At 58.2% G+C, this 15,547-nt stretch overlaps 1 protein-coding gene across 1 annotated transcript; it reads left to right on the forward strand.

The window, feature by feature from the left end:
- The first annotated feature begins 994 nt into the window (after positions 1-994).
- LOC134511850 (neuronal acetylcholine receptor subunit alpha-10-like) lies at positions 995-4,024 on the forward strand. Its single transcript, XM_063326459.1, has 4 exons — positions 995-1,018; positions 2,714-2,865; positions 3,230-3,437; positions 3,545-4,024. Exons 1-4 carry the CDS (start codon positions 995-997, stop codon positions 4,022-4,024), a joined length of 864 nt encoding a protein of 287 aa, XP_063182529.1.
- The last annotated feature ends 11,523 nt before the right edge of the window (positions 4,025-15,547 follow it).

Genomic DNA, 15,547 nt, shown 5'->3' on the forward strand with positions numbered 1-15,547 from the left:
CCTACAAACGGCCTACACCCCACGGCAGCCCTGAGCCGGGGCTGTGCCGGCAGCTGCTGGCCGCTCACTCTGTCTCCTCCCTCTGCAGCTTCTCAGCCAGTGGATGGAGGAGTGGAGAAATCCCGGCCCAAGCAGGAGAAGCGGTGAGTGTGGGGGAGACCCCAGATGCTGCCCCAGACCCTCACCCCATGCCCTGCCCCTGCCTGCGCTGGTCAGCCCTGCCCACCGGCCAAGGAGGGGTGCTGCTCGCGGGTCCCGCTGGGGTCTGGGGTGCAGCGGGGTCTCTTTCTCCTCCTCTGCAGGGCGAGTGCGGAGGCCTTGAGCCGGAAGCCCCTCTCCCCACGGGCCCCGCTGGCCACCATGGACTCCATGACAGACAGAGGCTACTCTTCCTCCGCTTCCTTTACCCTTCCCGGAGGCCTGTCCTGGTGGGATGGCGGAGCTGGCAGCACTCAACTGCTCAGGACCCCGCCATCCCCCCAGGGCTGTCAAGGGGAGGGTGGAGGAGCCAGGGCCAGCCCTGTGCCAGGACCCCCCACTGGAACTGCCAACAAGGACCACGCAAGCGGTCTACTTGACCTCTTGCGCATTGTCAGGTCGTGGGGGGAGAGGCAGCAGCGCGGTGAGCCCATGGCCAGACTGCCATGGCCAGACAGCCCATGGCCAGAGCCGGCTGCCGGCCGCGCTGCATCTGCTTCAGAAATTTCCCCTAATGCCTGGGAGGTGTGGGGCCGGGAACCCCCTGGGGTGCCCCTCTTCTGAACCAATAAAAAAGTCAATATTTTCTCTATCCCTGTGAGTGTCAGCAGATCAGTTTTGTCACTTGACGGGAGCAGAGAATCAGTTTTGTGTAATGACAGCAGTATGTGCTACAGTAACGCCGACTCTCCTGTGGAGATGGGGGGGCCCTTGCCCCTTGTGCATTACACCCCACCCGAAGAGAGAGACAACGTCTATTATTGCGTTTACTATCTTTATCAGATCATCTATTCTTATGTGTAACAATAATGCACCCTCAGTAAGTTTGCAGATGACACCAAACTAGCTGGGAGTGTCGATCTGCTTGAGGGAAGGAAGGCTCTACAGAGGGCCCTGGACAGGCTGGAGGGATGGGCCAAGGCCAATTGGATGAGGTTTAATAAGGCCAAGGGCCGGGTCCTGCATTTTGGTCACAACAACCCCAAGCAACGCCAGGGGCTTGGGGAAGAGTGGCTGGAAAGCTGCCCCGCAGAAAAGGACCTGGGGGTGCTGGTGGCCGGCCAGCTTAACATGAGCCAGTCCTCCCCCAAATGAGCTGGGATCACTGGAAACCGGCTCAGCTCTCTCCAACCCCCCCCAAAGCAGCACAGCCCTCCCCAAAATGAGCTGGGACCGCTGGCGTCCAGCTCAACCCTGCCCAGCCCCCCCAGACCAGCGCAACCCCGCAAAGGCAGCCCAGCCCTCGGGACCCTTGCAGAGGCCGCCAGGCTGGGGCCCAGGGGGCGGGTCGGGGGTGTCGCGTGAAAAGGGGCAAAGCGGTTTTGGCAGAAAAGGAACCCCCTTGTGTTCTAACACTCCTCACCGAGGTGGGAGGCCAGGTGCGGCTGGGTGTAAATCCTGAGGGATGCCCAATTCAGCACTATCAGCCCAATGGCGTTTAATAGGTAGTAAAGTGTTACGATTTGGATACACTACTAGTGGACTGCACCTTCCGTCTAGTCGTGCTCATGAACTAGCACGGCCACTCTCGAGTCTTTGGTCGCGTTCGGTGAGAAACCAAAAGGACGAGCTACTTAAAAAAAAAAAGTGCAGTTTATTTAAGCAACAGATAGATAGGTTCTTAGGGCAGCCGGTGATAAATACACTGTCTGCAAAGCACGTGCAAATGAAAGTATTGTTACATCTACAAAACGCGGGACAACGTTCTAACGATACAGCCTGGCTATACATGTAGAAAAGAGAGTCTCGAGAGAAATTTCTGAGTTTCCCGAGGAAGCCCTCGGTATAATCTAAGTCTTACCCAAAGGTGTCCCTATGGGGGGGAAGAGAGGCTCAGCCCGTCGCCTGCTCCCAGAAGCCAGTGATGGAATTCTTTGCGATGGTGTCTTCCCTGGGTATCCCCCCTCTCTCGGGCTGTTTTTCTACTATTTGTTATCTTCGAGGTGGAGTTTGAGTGACTTTAGTCGTACATACTTTTACCATGAGTGGTGTAAACTTTTCTCGCTTCACAATTAAAGGTCTAGTTTACGAGAAGCTCAGGGCGCAGGCTCAAGAAGGAGCGGTCGCACCTTGAAGGCGGGTAGCCTTCGGGGTGGAGGTGTGTTTTGGTATTATAATGACATTCTAACGAGCAAAGTTCACACAAAGGACAGCATTTCATGAAAATTTGGCAAAATGTTGGCTCCGAGTATGGAGCGGGCAGCTAATTGGCAGCTTATCTGTTTCCTGGTATCATCCCATTCCCGTATCCGCTATACATCCTAAGGTAAAGCCGCGGAATAATTGCATCCCGTCCCGTACCTCATGTAGCTTATCAGGGAACCACAGGTGTTGTATCCTTCATGCCACCTGCAGCTGTTTTCTCCCTCAGAAGCCTCTTGATTTTCTACTTTTCCTTCCTGTGTGAACAATGCTGTACTTTTGTGTTTTTAGCCAATGTAGTATTTATTCCACAGGGGGGCAGCGAGGTCTGTCCCTGTCCCCGTCCCCCACCCTCTGCCCTCGGCAGGACAAGGTGAACCAGGTCCTCACCTCCTACCTGTGGGTCCGTCAGGCCTGGCTGGACGCCCACCTCGCGTGGGACAAGGACGCTTACGGCGGCATCGACAGCATCCGCATCCCCAGCAGCTACGTCTGGCGGCCGGACATCATCATCCTCTACAACGAGTGGGTGCTGCTCGCCCTCCCCCACCCCCCGGCTGCTCCCGGAGCTGGGGGGGCTGAGGCTGGGGCTGGGGGTGTTGCCAACGGGGAGCAGGGGGGGTCCTGGTGTGGGGGATGTGGGGAGACGGTCACCTCGACTGGGTGAGAAGGCGGCGGCAGGAGGTGCTGGCATCAGCCTGGTGTGCCACCCACCTGGCAGCTGGGATGTGCCACCCCGGGGGTGACCAGGGGCAGCGAGCCCCCTCTTCCTGGGGGTGACGTGGGGAGGGGACACGGGGTTGGGGACCAGTGCTCGGCCCCGGCCCCGCAGACCCTTGCCCCACGTGGGGCTCGGGGCCATCCTGCCCCACAGCGATCCCTCCCCCAGCGCCGACGACGGCTTTGGCGGCTCGGTGGAGACCAACGTGGTGCTGCGCTCCGACGGGCACATCACGTGGGACTCGCCCGCCATCACCAAGAGCTCCTGCAAGGTGGATGTCTCCTACTTGCCCTTCGACGGGCAGCGGTGCCGCCTCACCTTCGGCTCCTGGACCTACAACGGGAACCAGATCGACCTCCACAACCGGCTGCACACCGGGGACCCGATGGATTCCATGCCAGGGGAGGTTTCGATGCGGGGAGGTGGGCAGGGGTCTCTCCCCACCCCGCCGCGGCGTCACCACCCATTACCCACGCAGGGAAGTACTACATCGCCACCATGACCATGATCACGGCCTCCACCGCGCTGACCATCTTCATCATGAACGTCCACCACTGCGGCCCGGGGCCCCGGCCCGTGCCCCCCTGGGCCAGGTGGCTCATCCTCCACCACATGGCCCGGCTCTGCTGTGTCTATGAGGTGGGCGAGAGCTGCAAGAGCCCCCAGCGGGTGCTGGGCAGGCGGGCGGGCAGGGAGGACACTGGGGGGCCGGGGGAGAGCCCCACGGAGAGAGAGGTGGGTGCCGAGGCAGGGGGCTGTCCCCGGGACCACTGCCTGTGCCACCACGATGGCCTGCTGAGGAACGTGGGCTATGTCGCCGGCTGCTTCCGGCATCACCAAGCCTCCCAGCGCCGGACCGGCGAGTGGAAGAAGGTGGCCAAGGTGATGGACCGCTTCTTCATGTGGGTCTTCTTCCTCATGGTCTTCCTCATGAGTGTGCTGGTCCTGGGCAATGCTGCATGATGGCCCTGTGGACTCACTGCCCCTAGGGACAGTGGTGGCCACCGGTGCCTCATGAGGGTGGCTCGTCCTGAGTCCCCCTTGGCCCTTCATGGACCTGCAGGGTGGAAGATCCACCAGCGCCAGGGAAGAGGAGCCTGAGAGCGGGAACCTGACTCGGCCGGGGCTGCCCCAGCTGCAGGGTTGAGGGGTCACGGCCCCCCGAGCAGTTGTCTCGGTGGTGACATATAGATATAGAATCACAGAATGGTTTGGGTGGGAAGGGACCTTAAAGATCATCTCATTCCACCCCCCTGCCCTGGGCAGGGACACCTCCCACCAGCCCAGCTTGCTCCAAGCCCCGTCCAACCTGGCCTTGAACCCCTCCAGGGATGGGGCAGCCACAGCTTCTCTGGGCAACCTGGGCCAGGGGCTCACCGCCCTCACAGCCAAGAATTTCTGCCCGAGATCTCAGCTCAGTCTCCCCTCTTGCAGTGGAAACCCCTTCCCCCTCGTCCCATGGCTCCCCTCCCTCATCCAGAGTCCCTCCCCAGCTCTGAGGCTGGACAGGCAGGGGTGGCATGGCATGTGGGAGAACAGGGGCAGGTACCTAGAGAACTTCTCGCCTCCAATGCTCTGGGGCTTCACCCCTGAACAATTACAGGACCCTGAGAGAGGAGTAGAATATCTGCAGGGGAAATACCGGGGCTCTTCTAGAGAGGCACAACTCACCGCACTGTGCGGGGCCCTGGCCACTATCTACCAGGCACTGCTCAGTGTTATGCAGCACCCTCAGGGGAAAGAGATGGAGACCAGACCGACAGCACCAGTATAGGTTAGGGGCGGACATGCTGGGAAGCAGCTCTGAGGAGAAGGACCTGGGGGTCCTAGTAGACAGCAAACTATCCATGAGCCAGCAGTGTGCCCTTGTCGCCAAGAAGGCCAATGGCATCCTGGGCTGCATATTGAAGACTGTGGCCAGTAGGTCGAGGGAGGTCATTCTCCCCCTCTACTCTGCACTGGGGAGGCCACAACTGGAGTATTGTGTCCAGTTTTGGGCTCCCCAGTTCAAGAGGGACAGGGAACTACCGGAGCGAGTCCAGCGTAGGGCAACCAAGATGATTATGGGACTGGAGCATCTCCCTTATGAGGAAAGGCTGAAAGAGCTGGCACTCTTTAGCCTGGAGAAGAGAAGGTTGAGGGGGGACCTGATTAATGTTTACAAGTACCTAAAGGGTGGGTTTAAGGAGGACGGAGCCAGGCTCTTTTCAATGGTTCCCAGTGACAGGACAAGGGGCAATGGGCACAAGCTAGAACATAGGAAGTTCCGTTCAAATACACGGAAAAACTTCTTTACGGTGAGGGTGAGAGAGCACTGGAACAGGCTGCCCAGGGAGGTTGTGGAGTCCCCTTCTCTGGCGATTTTCAAGACCCGCCTGGATGCAGCCCTGAGGGATGTGCTTTAGGCAATCCTGCTCTAGCAGGGGAGTTGGACTAGATGATCTCTAGAGGTCCCTTCCAACTCTGAAGATTCCGTGATTCCGTGACAGACACTGCGGCTACTGCAAGCCCTGTGGCAGACACTGTGGCTACTGCAAGCCCTGTGGCAGACACTGCCGCTGAACCAGGGAACCAACCCGTGCCAGTATCAGTTGCCCCCATACAGAAGAAGTACACGAAGAAATCAGTTCGCTTAGTAAGAGATGATGATGAACCAGGGCCGTCATGAGAAGAGGAGGAAGGGGCAGAACCAGAGATAATTACCCGATCCCTATCCTTGAGTGAGCCGTGGGATATGCGAGAAGATTTTAGCCCACTTTCAGGCGAGCACATTGTCACCTGGCTGCTTCGGTGTTGGGATAACGGGGCCAGTAGCCTGGAATTAGAGGGTAGGGAAGCCAGGCAGCTGGGATCCCTGTCTAGGGAAGGCGGCATTGACAAGGCAATTGGAAAGAAGACCCAAGCCCTCAGCCTCTGGCAACGACTCCTGTCAGGCGTGAGGGAGAGGTACCCCTTCAGTGAAGATGTTGTATGTCAACCAAGCAAGTGGACTACCATGGAAAGAGGTATCCAGTACCTGAGAGAATTAGCCGTGCGGGAGATGATTTATTATGACTCAGACAATGCAGACTTACCCACAGACCCTGATGAGGTGCAATGCACAAGGCCCATGTGGCGGAAGTTTGTACGAAGCGCACCGTCGTCATATGCCAACTCACTGGCAGTAACGGAATGGAAAGGCGAAGAGGGACCAACGGTGGATGAGGTGGCTGGCCGGCTCCAGCGATATGAAGAAAGTCTCTCTTCCCGCCTTGTCCCAGCTGTGGAGAAACTGTCCTGAAAGGTCCAGCAACTTGAAGAGAATACGTCCTACTCCCCACCTGTACGGGCCAGCATCTCAGGTACACACCACGAGGCACCCTGTGGTTCTTCTACCTGCGTGACCACGGGGAGGACATGAGGAAGTGGGATGGACAACCTACTTGGATCCTGCGGACACGGGTACAGGAGTTGCAAGGAAGGACAACCACAAAAGGGGATCCCTCCAGGAAAAGTGCCGCCCCACTTTCCAGCGGGCAGTTCCCCAGACAGAGCAGAAGGCCTGATCTTGCTTCTGATCCTCTTGAAGGAACTTCCAAGTCATTTCTGCAAGAAGTGAGTGAGTAACGGATACTATGACTGGTATTAGAGGGGCCCTGCCTCCGGCCAGGTGGAAGAAAGGGACAACCGGGTTTATTGGACGGTGTGGGCTCGATGGCCTGGCACATCAGACCCTCAGGAGTATAAGGCTCTAGCGGACACAGGTGCACAGTGCGCTCTAATACCGTCAAGCTATAGAGGGTCAGAACCCATTTGTATTTCTGGGGTCACAGGGGGATCCCAAGAGTTGACTGTACTGGAGGCGGAAGTAAGCCTAACTGGGAATCATAGAATCAGAGACTCTTCATGGCTGGAAAGGACCTTTGAGATCATCGAGTCCAACCATACACACACACAAACCCCCCCTACAATCTCTGTCACTAGAGCATGCCCTGAAGTGCCAAATCTAGGCGTTTCTTAAACACCTCTAGGGATGGTGACTCAACCACCTCCCCGGGCAGGTCATTCCAGTGCCTGACCACTCTTTCAGTGAAGTAATTCTTCCTACTATCTAATCTAAACCTCCCCTGCTGCAGCTTCAGACCATTTCCTCTGGTCCTGTCATTATTCACCTGGGAGAAGAGGCCAACACCCACCTCTCTCCAGCCTCCTTTCAGGGACTTGTGGAGGGCAATGAGGTCTCCCCTCAGCCTCCTCTTCTCCAAACTAAACATGCCCAGCTCCCTCAGCCTCTCCTCATAGGACTTGGTCTCCAGACCCCTCACCAGCCTGGTAGCTCTCCTCTGGACACGCTCCAGCACTTCAAGGTCCCTCTTGTACAGAGGGGCCCAGAACTGAACACAGCACTCGAGGTGAGGCCTCACCAGTGCCGAGTACAGAGGCACGATCCCTTCCCTACTCCTGCTGGCCACGCTATTCCTCATACAAGCCAGAATGCTGTTGGCCTTCTTGGCCACCTGGGCACACTGCTGGCTCATGTTAAGCTGGCCGGCCACCAGCACCCCCAGGTCCTTTTCTGCGGGGCAGCTTTCCAGCCACTCTTCCCCAAGCCCCTGGCGTTGCTTGGGGTTGTTGTGACCAAAATGCAGGACCCGGCCCTTGGCCTTATTAAACCTCATCCAATTGGCCTTGGCCCATCCCTCCAGCCTGTCCAGGGCCCTCTGTAGAGCCTTCCTTCCCTCAAGCAGATCAACACTCCCACCTAGCTTGGTGTCATCTGCAAACCTACCGAGGGTGCACTCAATCCCCTCATCCAGATCATTGATAAAGATTTTAAACAAAACTGGCCCCAAAACTGAGCCCTGAGGGACACCACTGGTGACCGGCCACCAAGAGGATTTCACCCCACTAATCGCAACTCTCTGGGCACGGCCATCCAGTCAGTTTTTAACCCAGCAAAGAGTGCACTTGTCTATGCCACGATTCGCCAGCTTCTCCAGGACAATGCTGTGGGGGACGGTGTCAAAGGCCTTACCAAAGTCCAGAGAGACAACGTCCACAGCCTTCCCCGCATCCAGCAGGCGGCTCACATGGTCACAGAAAGAGATCAGGTTGGTTAAGCAGGACCTCCCTTTCCTAAACCCATGCTGGCTGGCCCTGATTCCGTGGCTGCCCTGCACTTGCCGTGAGAGCTTACTCAAGATGATCCTCTCCACGATCTTCTCTGGTACCGACGTCAGGCTCACAGGCCTGTAGTTTCCCAGATCCTCCTTCCGACCCTTCTTGTAGATGGGAAAGAAACACATTCCAAAGGCTGCAGATGGGTTATGCTGACATGCCTCCTGTGGAAGGCGTTAAGCACCTGCTGGTAATCATGGATCCACCCTCAGGAGGAGTAGAAGCTTTTCCTACCAGGAAAGCTGATCCCCCAGGAATGGTCAAAGCACTTTTGTGGGAAATCATTCCCAGATACTGACTGAAATGAAACCAGACGGTCAGACAAGGGTCTCATTTTTTAGCAGGAATACTGAATAATATCTATAAAAGTTCAGCCTGGAGAAGAGAAGGCTCCGCGGAGACCTTGGAGCCCCTTCCAGTCCGTCAGGGGGCTCAAGGAAAGCTGGGGAGGGACTCTGGATGAGGGAGGGGAGCCATGGGAGGAGGGGGAAGGGGTTTCCACTGCAAGAGGGGAGATGGAGCTGAGATCTCGGGCAGAAATTCTTGGCTGTGAGGGCGGTGAGCCCCTGGCCCAGGTTGCCCAGAGAAGCTGTGGCTGCCCCATCCCTGGAGGGGATCAAGGCCAGGTTGGACAGGGCTTGGAGCAAGCTGGGCTGGTGGGAGGTGTCCCTGCCCAGGGCAGGGGGTGGCACTGGGTGGCCTTTAAGGTCGGTTCCTACCCAAACCATGCCCGGAAGGGGTGGGGCCCTTCTCCTTCTCCTTTTCTCCTCCTTCTCCCTCCCTTCTTGTTATGGTTTGAGAAACCCACCACAATTTATTGTCCTTTAGACAATTACTCTCTCACCCGATGACCCCTCCCCACCCGGGAAGGGGAATTGGGGAAAAACAAGGAAACAAGAGGGTTGCAATAGAAATCGATTTAATAGGATAAAACTAAAGAATTAACATTAATAATGCTAAAGAAGCAGTGTCAATCCCGATATCAATATAAAATACCCAAGGACTACACCCAGCCCATTCCATCAGCAGGAAGCCGTGCACCCCCAGCAGGGGACAGCCAATGGTGGGCACTGCAAGCGCTGCAGCTTCACGAGGAAGGGAAGGGCTCAGGGCTCCGAGACTGCGGCAAGGAGTTCTCTGGACCACCGCCATCACGGGAGAGTCGAACTACACAGCAGACTTTATAATTTATATTGAACGTGATGTTCATGCTATGACATAGTCCTGTTGGCAGCTTGGGGCAAGTGCCCTCCTTCTCTTGCTCTGCCTCATCCCCTGCCGAGTGTCACCAAGGGGGGCTTTGACTGCCCCACGATGTCACAAAGGGGGATGTGCCCCCCTGCCACACTACAAAAGAGGGACGTGGTCCCCACTGGAGCCGTCAGCGGATGCTGGGCACCGCAGTCTGGCATTGTCTGGGCAGACTGCAGCCTCCGCCTCTGACACCCCAGCAGTCTTGCGGGTCCCGTCACTGGGGACCCAGGAGGACACTGGGGAGCCGCATCGCGGTTCTGTGCTGGTGACTGGGAGCACCGCAGCCACACCGGAGTCGGTGCCATGGGGCGCTCTGATGCCCTGTCTCCCCTAGGCCCTCTCCTCCTGATTGTGATGGGGCTCAGCGTATTCTCATCTGTGCTGCAGAGCAAGCGGCTTCAGGTAGGTGACTGTTGCACCACACTGTGCTGCAGCGTGGGGTGGCGAGGGATGGCGTGGGGTGGTGTGGGGTGCCGTGGGGGGCTGTGGTGTGGGACTGGGAGGTGATCCCGTCTCACCCAGCTCCTAGGGACCTTGCAGAAGTGGTGGAAGAAGAACAAGAAGAAGCGTCGGAAAAGGAAGACAAGAGCCCAGACAGAGAAGCAGAGCGGTGAGTGGCCCCAGCATCGAGCACCCTGCAAACGGCCGACACCCCACGGCAGCCCTGAGCCGGGGCTGTGCCGGGGGCTGCTGGCCGCTCACTCTGTCTCCTCCCTCTGCAGCTTCTCAGCCAGTGGATAGAGGAGTTAGGAAATCCCGGCCCAAGCAGGAGAAGCGGTGAGTGTGGGGGAGACCCCAGATGCTGCCCCAGACCCTCACCCCGTGCCCTGCCCCTGCCTGCGCTGGGCAGCCCTGCCCACCGGCCAAGGAGGGGTGCTGCCCGCGGGTCCCGCTGGGCTCCGGGGTGCAGCGGGGTCTCTTTCTCCTCCTCTGCAGGGCGAGTGTGGAGGACTCAAGCAGGAAGCCCCTCTCCCCATGGGCCCCGCTGGCCACCATGGACTCTCTGACAGACAGAGGCTCCTCTTCCTTCAGCTCCCTCTACTCCTTCCCAGAGCCCTGGCCTGGTGGGATGGTGGACCTGGCAGCGCTCAACCGCTCAAGACCCCGCTGTACCCCCAGGTCTGTCAAGGGGAGAGTGGAGGAGCCAGGGCCAGCCCTCTGCCAGGAATCCCCAGTGGAACTGCCAACAAGGACTAAGCAAGAGCCGGTCCCCAGGGAAAGCAGGGACAGGGCGCAGAGCCCTGTGCACACGCAGCCTTCACCCTGCAGCCCCCCAGCCATGGCCACAGACCAAGGGGAGCTGATCATGGAGCTCCTCCACCCTTTTGAGTCCACCCAGGAGATGGCCAGGCAGTGCTGTGAGATGCTGAAGGTGCTGCAGGCCCGTTGGCAAGGGCGGGAGCCTGTGATTGGAACCTCCCCGGGGAGCCCTTCCATCCCCTGGGCAGGATGGTGGTGCAGGAGCAGCTGGGGGCCACAGTGAAGCCCCAGCACCTGGGAGTGGAGTGGCCGTGAGTGGATGCAAACACGGATAAGGCTGAGGATGGGGACATGGACAAGGAGAAGGACACGGGAGCAGACACAAGTGTGAAGGAGAAGGAAAGGAGCAGCCCCGTGGAGCTCGGCAGGAGGAGCCTGGCAGAAGTGAAGAGAAACAGCAAGATGGGGCCGGGCGAGAACAACTCCATGGGGCCAAGCACCAGCAGCCCCCCAGGCTCAGGCAGGAGCACCCCCATGGATGTGGAAGGGAGGATGGACAGGGCGCAGAGCCCCGTGAACGTGCAGCAGCCCCCCAGCCAAGGCCACAGACGAGAGCGAGCTCTACTTGGAGCTCTTGGACACTGTCAAGACCTTGGAGGAGGAGGGGCAGCACCACAGCGAGCCCGTGGACAGGGAGTGTGACCAGGCGTCCCCAGGGCTGTGCCCGCTAGGACGGTGCCTGTGTCACTGCTGCACCCGGCTCTGCCATCGCCTGAAGGACTGGTGGAGACGCTGCTGCCGGCCACGCCGCGTCTGCTTCAGCAATTTCCCCCAATGGCTGGGAAGTGTGGGGCCAGGAACACACATCCTCCGTGACACCAAAGGGCTCTGACATGGGCACCACTTAATTTACATCTGCTCTAGACGTTTGTGTTTTGCCAAAAGGGAGCAGAACCATGAGTGCAGGCTGACGCAGGCTACAGCTCTGCAAGCAAACAGGCCGCACGGACTCCTCTCCTCATGAGCAGATTGCCCTGCAAAAGGGTGGGGTTCAGAAAAATCGGAAAGGATAAGAAAGTTGTCAGTTACTAGAACAAGCCTAAAGCTTTTTCACAAAATTGAGGTTTTCCTGCCTGAAAAGCTCTTTTTGCTCACAGCTGACATCCCAGCACCAGTATTTTGGGCGTTTTAGCTTTTTATGAGGGCAACCTGACATCAGCCTGACAGTGAAGACTGGCGTAACGGGCATCGCAACTGGACAAGGACAACGACCTCAACCAGGCTAGAGTGGAACACCGCAGTGGCTCGCTTATGAAAATGACCCTCTGGCCATAACACTGAAGTGGTCAGGAATTCCTCCTGCTGAGTGCTGCTATGCAGAAGGCCTGGAGGATCACTTTGCTTAGCTTTGTGATACCGCGGTGAGATGTCACTCTGGGTTCCCGTACCTGCAGAACACGCCAGGAGGCTGGGAGGAGGTTGGTGAGGGTGCGTCTCATTCTCCAGCCTGGGTCTCTGAAACTGTAGCTCCGCAGACTCTTATGCTGCTGACTGGCATCTCCGCTAGCAGGATCCTGGCTAGGTGATCGTGCTTCGTGACTCTTTCAAAGAAGAGGTTCACGCACAGTTTTGGGGCTCTCTTGGCCAAGTTGGCCCATGACATTCCCCTGACCAGTTGCCCATGAGGGTCGTGGATATGACACTGGATATTCAAGGTGCACAGGGAACGAGTGCTGTGCTCCCGCAGGGTGTGCAAGTCAGCCCACCACGTTTCCGTGACGGCGACTATGTCATAGCTGTCCTGCTGCACAATGGCTTCCAGCTCCTCCTCTTTCTTGCCCATGCTGCAGGCATGAGTGTGGAAGCACTTCAGCTGGCCTGCTGATCCTGACACCTTTTTGCTGGAAGAAGGCTTCACTCCTACCTGACCATTCCCAGGCGCAGCCGTAGCTTCTAACCCATCAACGACCCTTGCGTCTCTGCTGCCGGATTCATCCCTTTCCCCCTTCAAATCTACTTGAAAGCCCCTTTGATGAGCCCTGCCAACTCCTGTGCAAGGATCCTTTTCCCCTTTTGAGGCAGGTGTATCCCATCGGTCTCCAACAGGCCTGCTGTCCTGTCAAACCATGCTGTGATCAAAAACCCCAAAGTCCTGCCGCTGACACCAGGCTCGCAGCCAGGTATTGATCTGCGGGCTCTTCCTGTTGCTTTCCTCATCCTTCCCTGTGCCTGCAACGACAGAGGAGAGCACGACTTGCGCTCCTGAGCCCTTTCCTAGTCATCCCAAGGCCCAGAAGTCTCTCTTGATCTCCCTTGGGATTCTCGGTAACAGATCATCTCTGCCTGTCTGAAAAATGAGGAGCGGTTAATAATCGGAGGGGCTTACCAGGGAGAGAAGTTTTCTTCTGGTATCTTTAACCCGGGCCCCTTCCCTGAGCACACTTCCCTGAGAAGTGGGTCTGGTCTGCATATCGGGCCTTGCGCTCCCTTCAGGATGGAGTCGCCTACAACAGTGACCCGTCTTTTCTTCTTAACTGAAGACGTTTTGATGCGAGGTGTGGTTTGGCTTAACCTTGGCAACACCTCTGTGGACACTGCATTATCTTCCTCGTCAGCATTAGGTTCCCCTCGCAGAGCCTCGTACCTGGTTTTTCAGGGTACCTGGAAGGCCAGGGAGTTACTGGGGAGACACGCCTGCTTCGCCGGGCAGGAACATGTTCCCACAGCCCCCTGTCCTCTTCGTTACCTTCTTCAGCTAGGCAGAGGGAGGGCGGGGAATCTGCTGTGTCCCCCATCTTGTCAGCAGCCCCCCTGGGAGCTGCTGGCTCTGCTGGGCGGCCTGCGCTCTCCCGGCCTTTCCCCAGCTCCGGAAAAGCCCCTGTTTTGCCTTTTTTCGCCACCAACCCCCGCTCCCTTACGGACGTACCTGCCCCGAAGCTGTCCCTCGGGAAGCGACCGGTGGGGGCCGTTACACCCCGTTTAAATTGAGCGCCGTTCCTGCTCGCCCCGGCCCGGCCCGTCAGCGCCCCCCCGCCAGCTGCCGGCCCTCGCGGCCGGCCTGCGCCCTCCCGGCCTTTCCCCGGCCCCGGGCAGCTCCGGAATAGCCCCTTTTTTGCCTTTTTTCGCCACCAACCCCCGCTCCCTTGCGGACGTACCTGCCCCGAAGCTGTCCCTTGGCGAGTGAGAATTCGCGAGAAGACACAGACGGCCCTTCAGCACTAGTTCCTGATCACGTTGCAGGGATATGCGGGGGGAACACCGCCGCCTCCTGGGAGGGAACCCCCGAGCGCCGCCATCGGCCGCCGCTGTGGGCCGGGCCGGGCCGGGTCGGGGCCGGGGCCGGGGCCGGGGCCTGGGGCGGGGCTGCGCCCGGCTGTGGGGCGGCTGAGGGCCCGGCGCCGTGGCCTGTGCTCCAGAGCCCTCAGCAGCTCCCTTGCCCTTCTCTGGACACACAGAATGGGAAGTGGGAAAGGGAGGAAAGTCGTGGCGTGAGAGAAAGGCAGTTTAATACGCAAAGCAAAAGCCGCGCGCACAAGCAAAGCCAAACAAGGAACCCGTTGGCTGCTTCCCATTGCAGGCGGGGGTTCAGCCGTCTCCAGGAAAGCCGGGCTCCGGCAGCGTGAGGGGGACTTGGGAAGACAAACGCCATCACTCTGAACATCAGCCCTTCCTTCTTCTTTCCCCGGCTTTATATACTGAGCGTGACGTCAAATGGCACGGAATGTCCCTTTGCTCAGTCGGGGTCAGCTGTCCTGGCTCTGTCCCCTCCCAACTCCCTGTGCCCCCCAGGCCACTGTCGGTCGGGCAGCGTGAGGAGCAGAAAAGGCCTTGAGAGCTCAGCAACAGCTAAAACCACCAGTGCGCTACCAACACTGTTTTCATCCCAAATCCAAAACACAGCGCTACACCACCTGCTCGCAAGGAAGTCATCCCCACCCCAGCCGAAAGCGTGACACCCCAGTGCCTTGGGAGGGAGCAACTGGGGCTGGGGGCAGACAGGGACATGGACGCAGATGCAGACGTGAACAAGGACAGGGACACGGACACAGGAGCAGGCAGGAGCAGCCTGGGGAAGAGCAGACACAAGAGGGAAGGCTTGCGGACAGAAAGGGAAGGGGGTGGAGGGTCAGCAAGGGATAGAAGGGGAGGTGCGGGCATCCCTGAGAAGACACACCTTTGAGTCGATCCCTTCCAGGCAAAATGCTTTCAGAGGCTCCACACATTTGCCTTCTGGGCCCACAGAAAAGTGTGGGAGCACAAGTCTGAGGCCTGCGCGCCCCAAAGGGAGAGAAGGAGATGTTCAGCAAAGGGACAGGAGGACTTGGGATTACCCCTTCACGGGTCTCACACCATCCCAAAACCTCCCATGAACTCAGCAGCGCCCCGAGCTGCTGCCACTGCTCACGGTGGTGATGACCAGCTCCAGCCTCCGTCCTCTTGGCACCCTCCCTGCAGGTATTGATGTGCGTGGAGGAGATCCCCCTGAGCCGCCTCTTCTCCAGGCTGAGCACTCCCAGCCCTGCCCAGACTGGGCACTTGAACTTCAGCAGCGGAGACCATTTCACTGTTTAGCTAGACCGAAGGCCAAAAAGTTAAAGGATGTGGCCTGTGCTTGTACCGTGATTCTTTTTCACTCGTTGGGCTGGTTTTGGTTGTTTTGTTGGGGTTTTTTTAGGCGTTTAGTAACTGGGAACTTTCTTATCCTTTCCGATTTTTCTGAACCTCACCCTTTGCAGGGAAATGTGCTTATGAGGAGAGGAGTCCGTGCGGCCTGTTTGCTTGCAGAGCTGTAGCCTGCGTCAGCCTGCACTCGTGGTTCTGCTCCCTTTTGGCAATACACAAACATCTAGAGCGGATGTAAATTAACTGGTGCCC

The sequence above is a fragment of the Chroicocephalus ridibundus genome, chromosome 1, assembly GCF_963924245.1.
Source record: "Chroicocephalus ridibundus chromosome 1, bChrRid1.1, whole genome shotgun sequence".
NCBI lineage: Eukaryota > Metazoa > Chordata > Aves > Charadriiformes > Laridae > Chroicocephalus > Chroicocephalus ridibundus.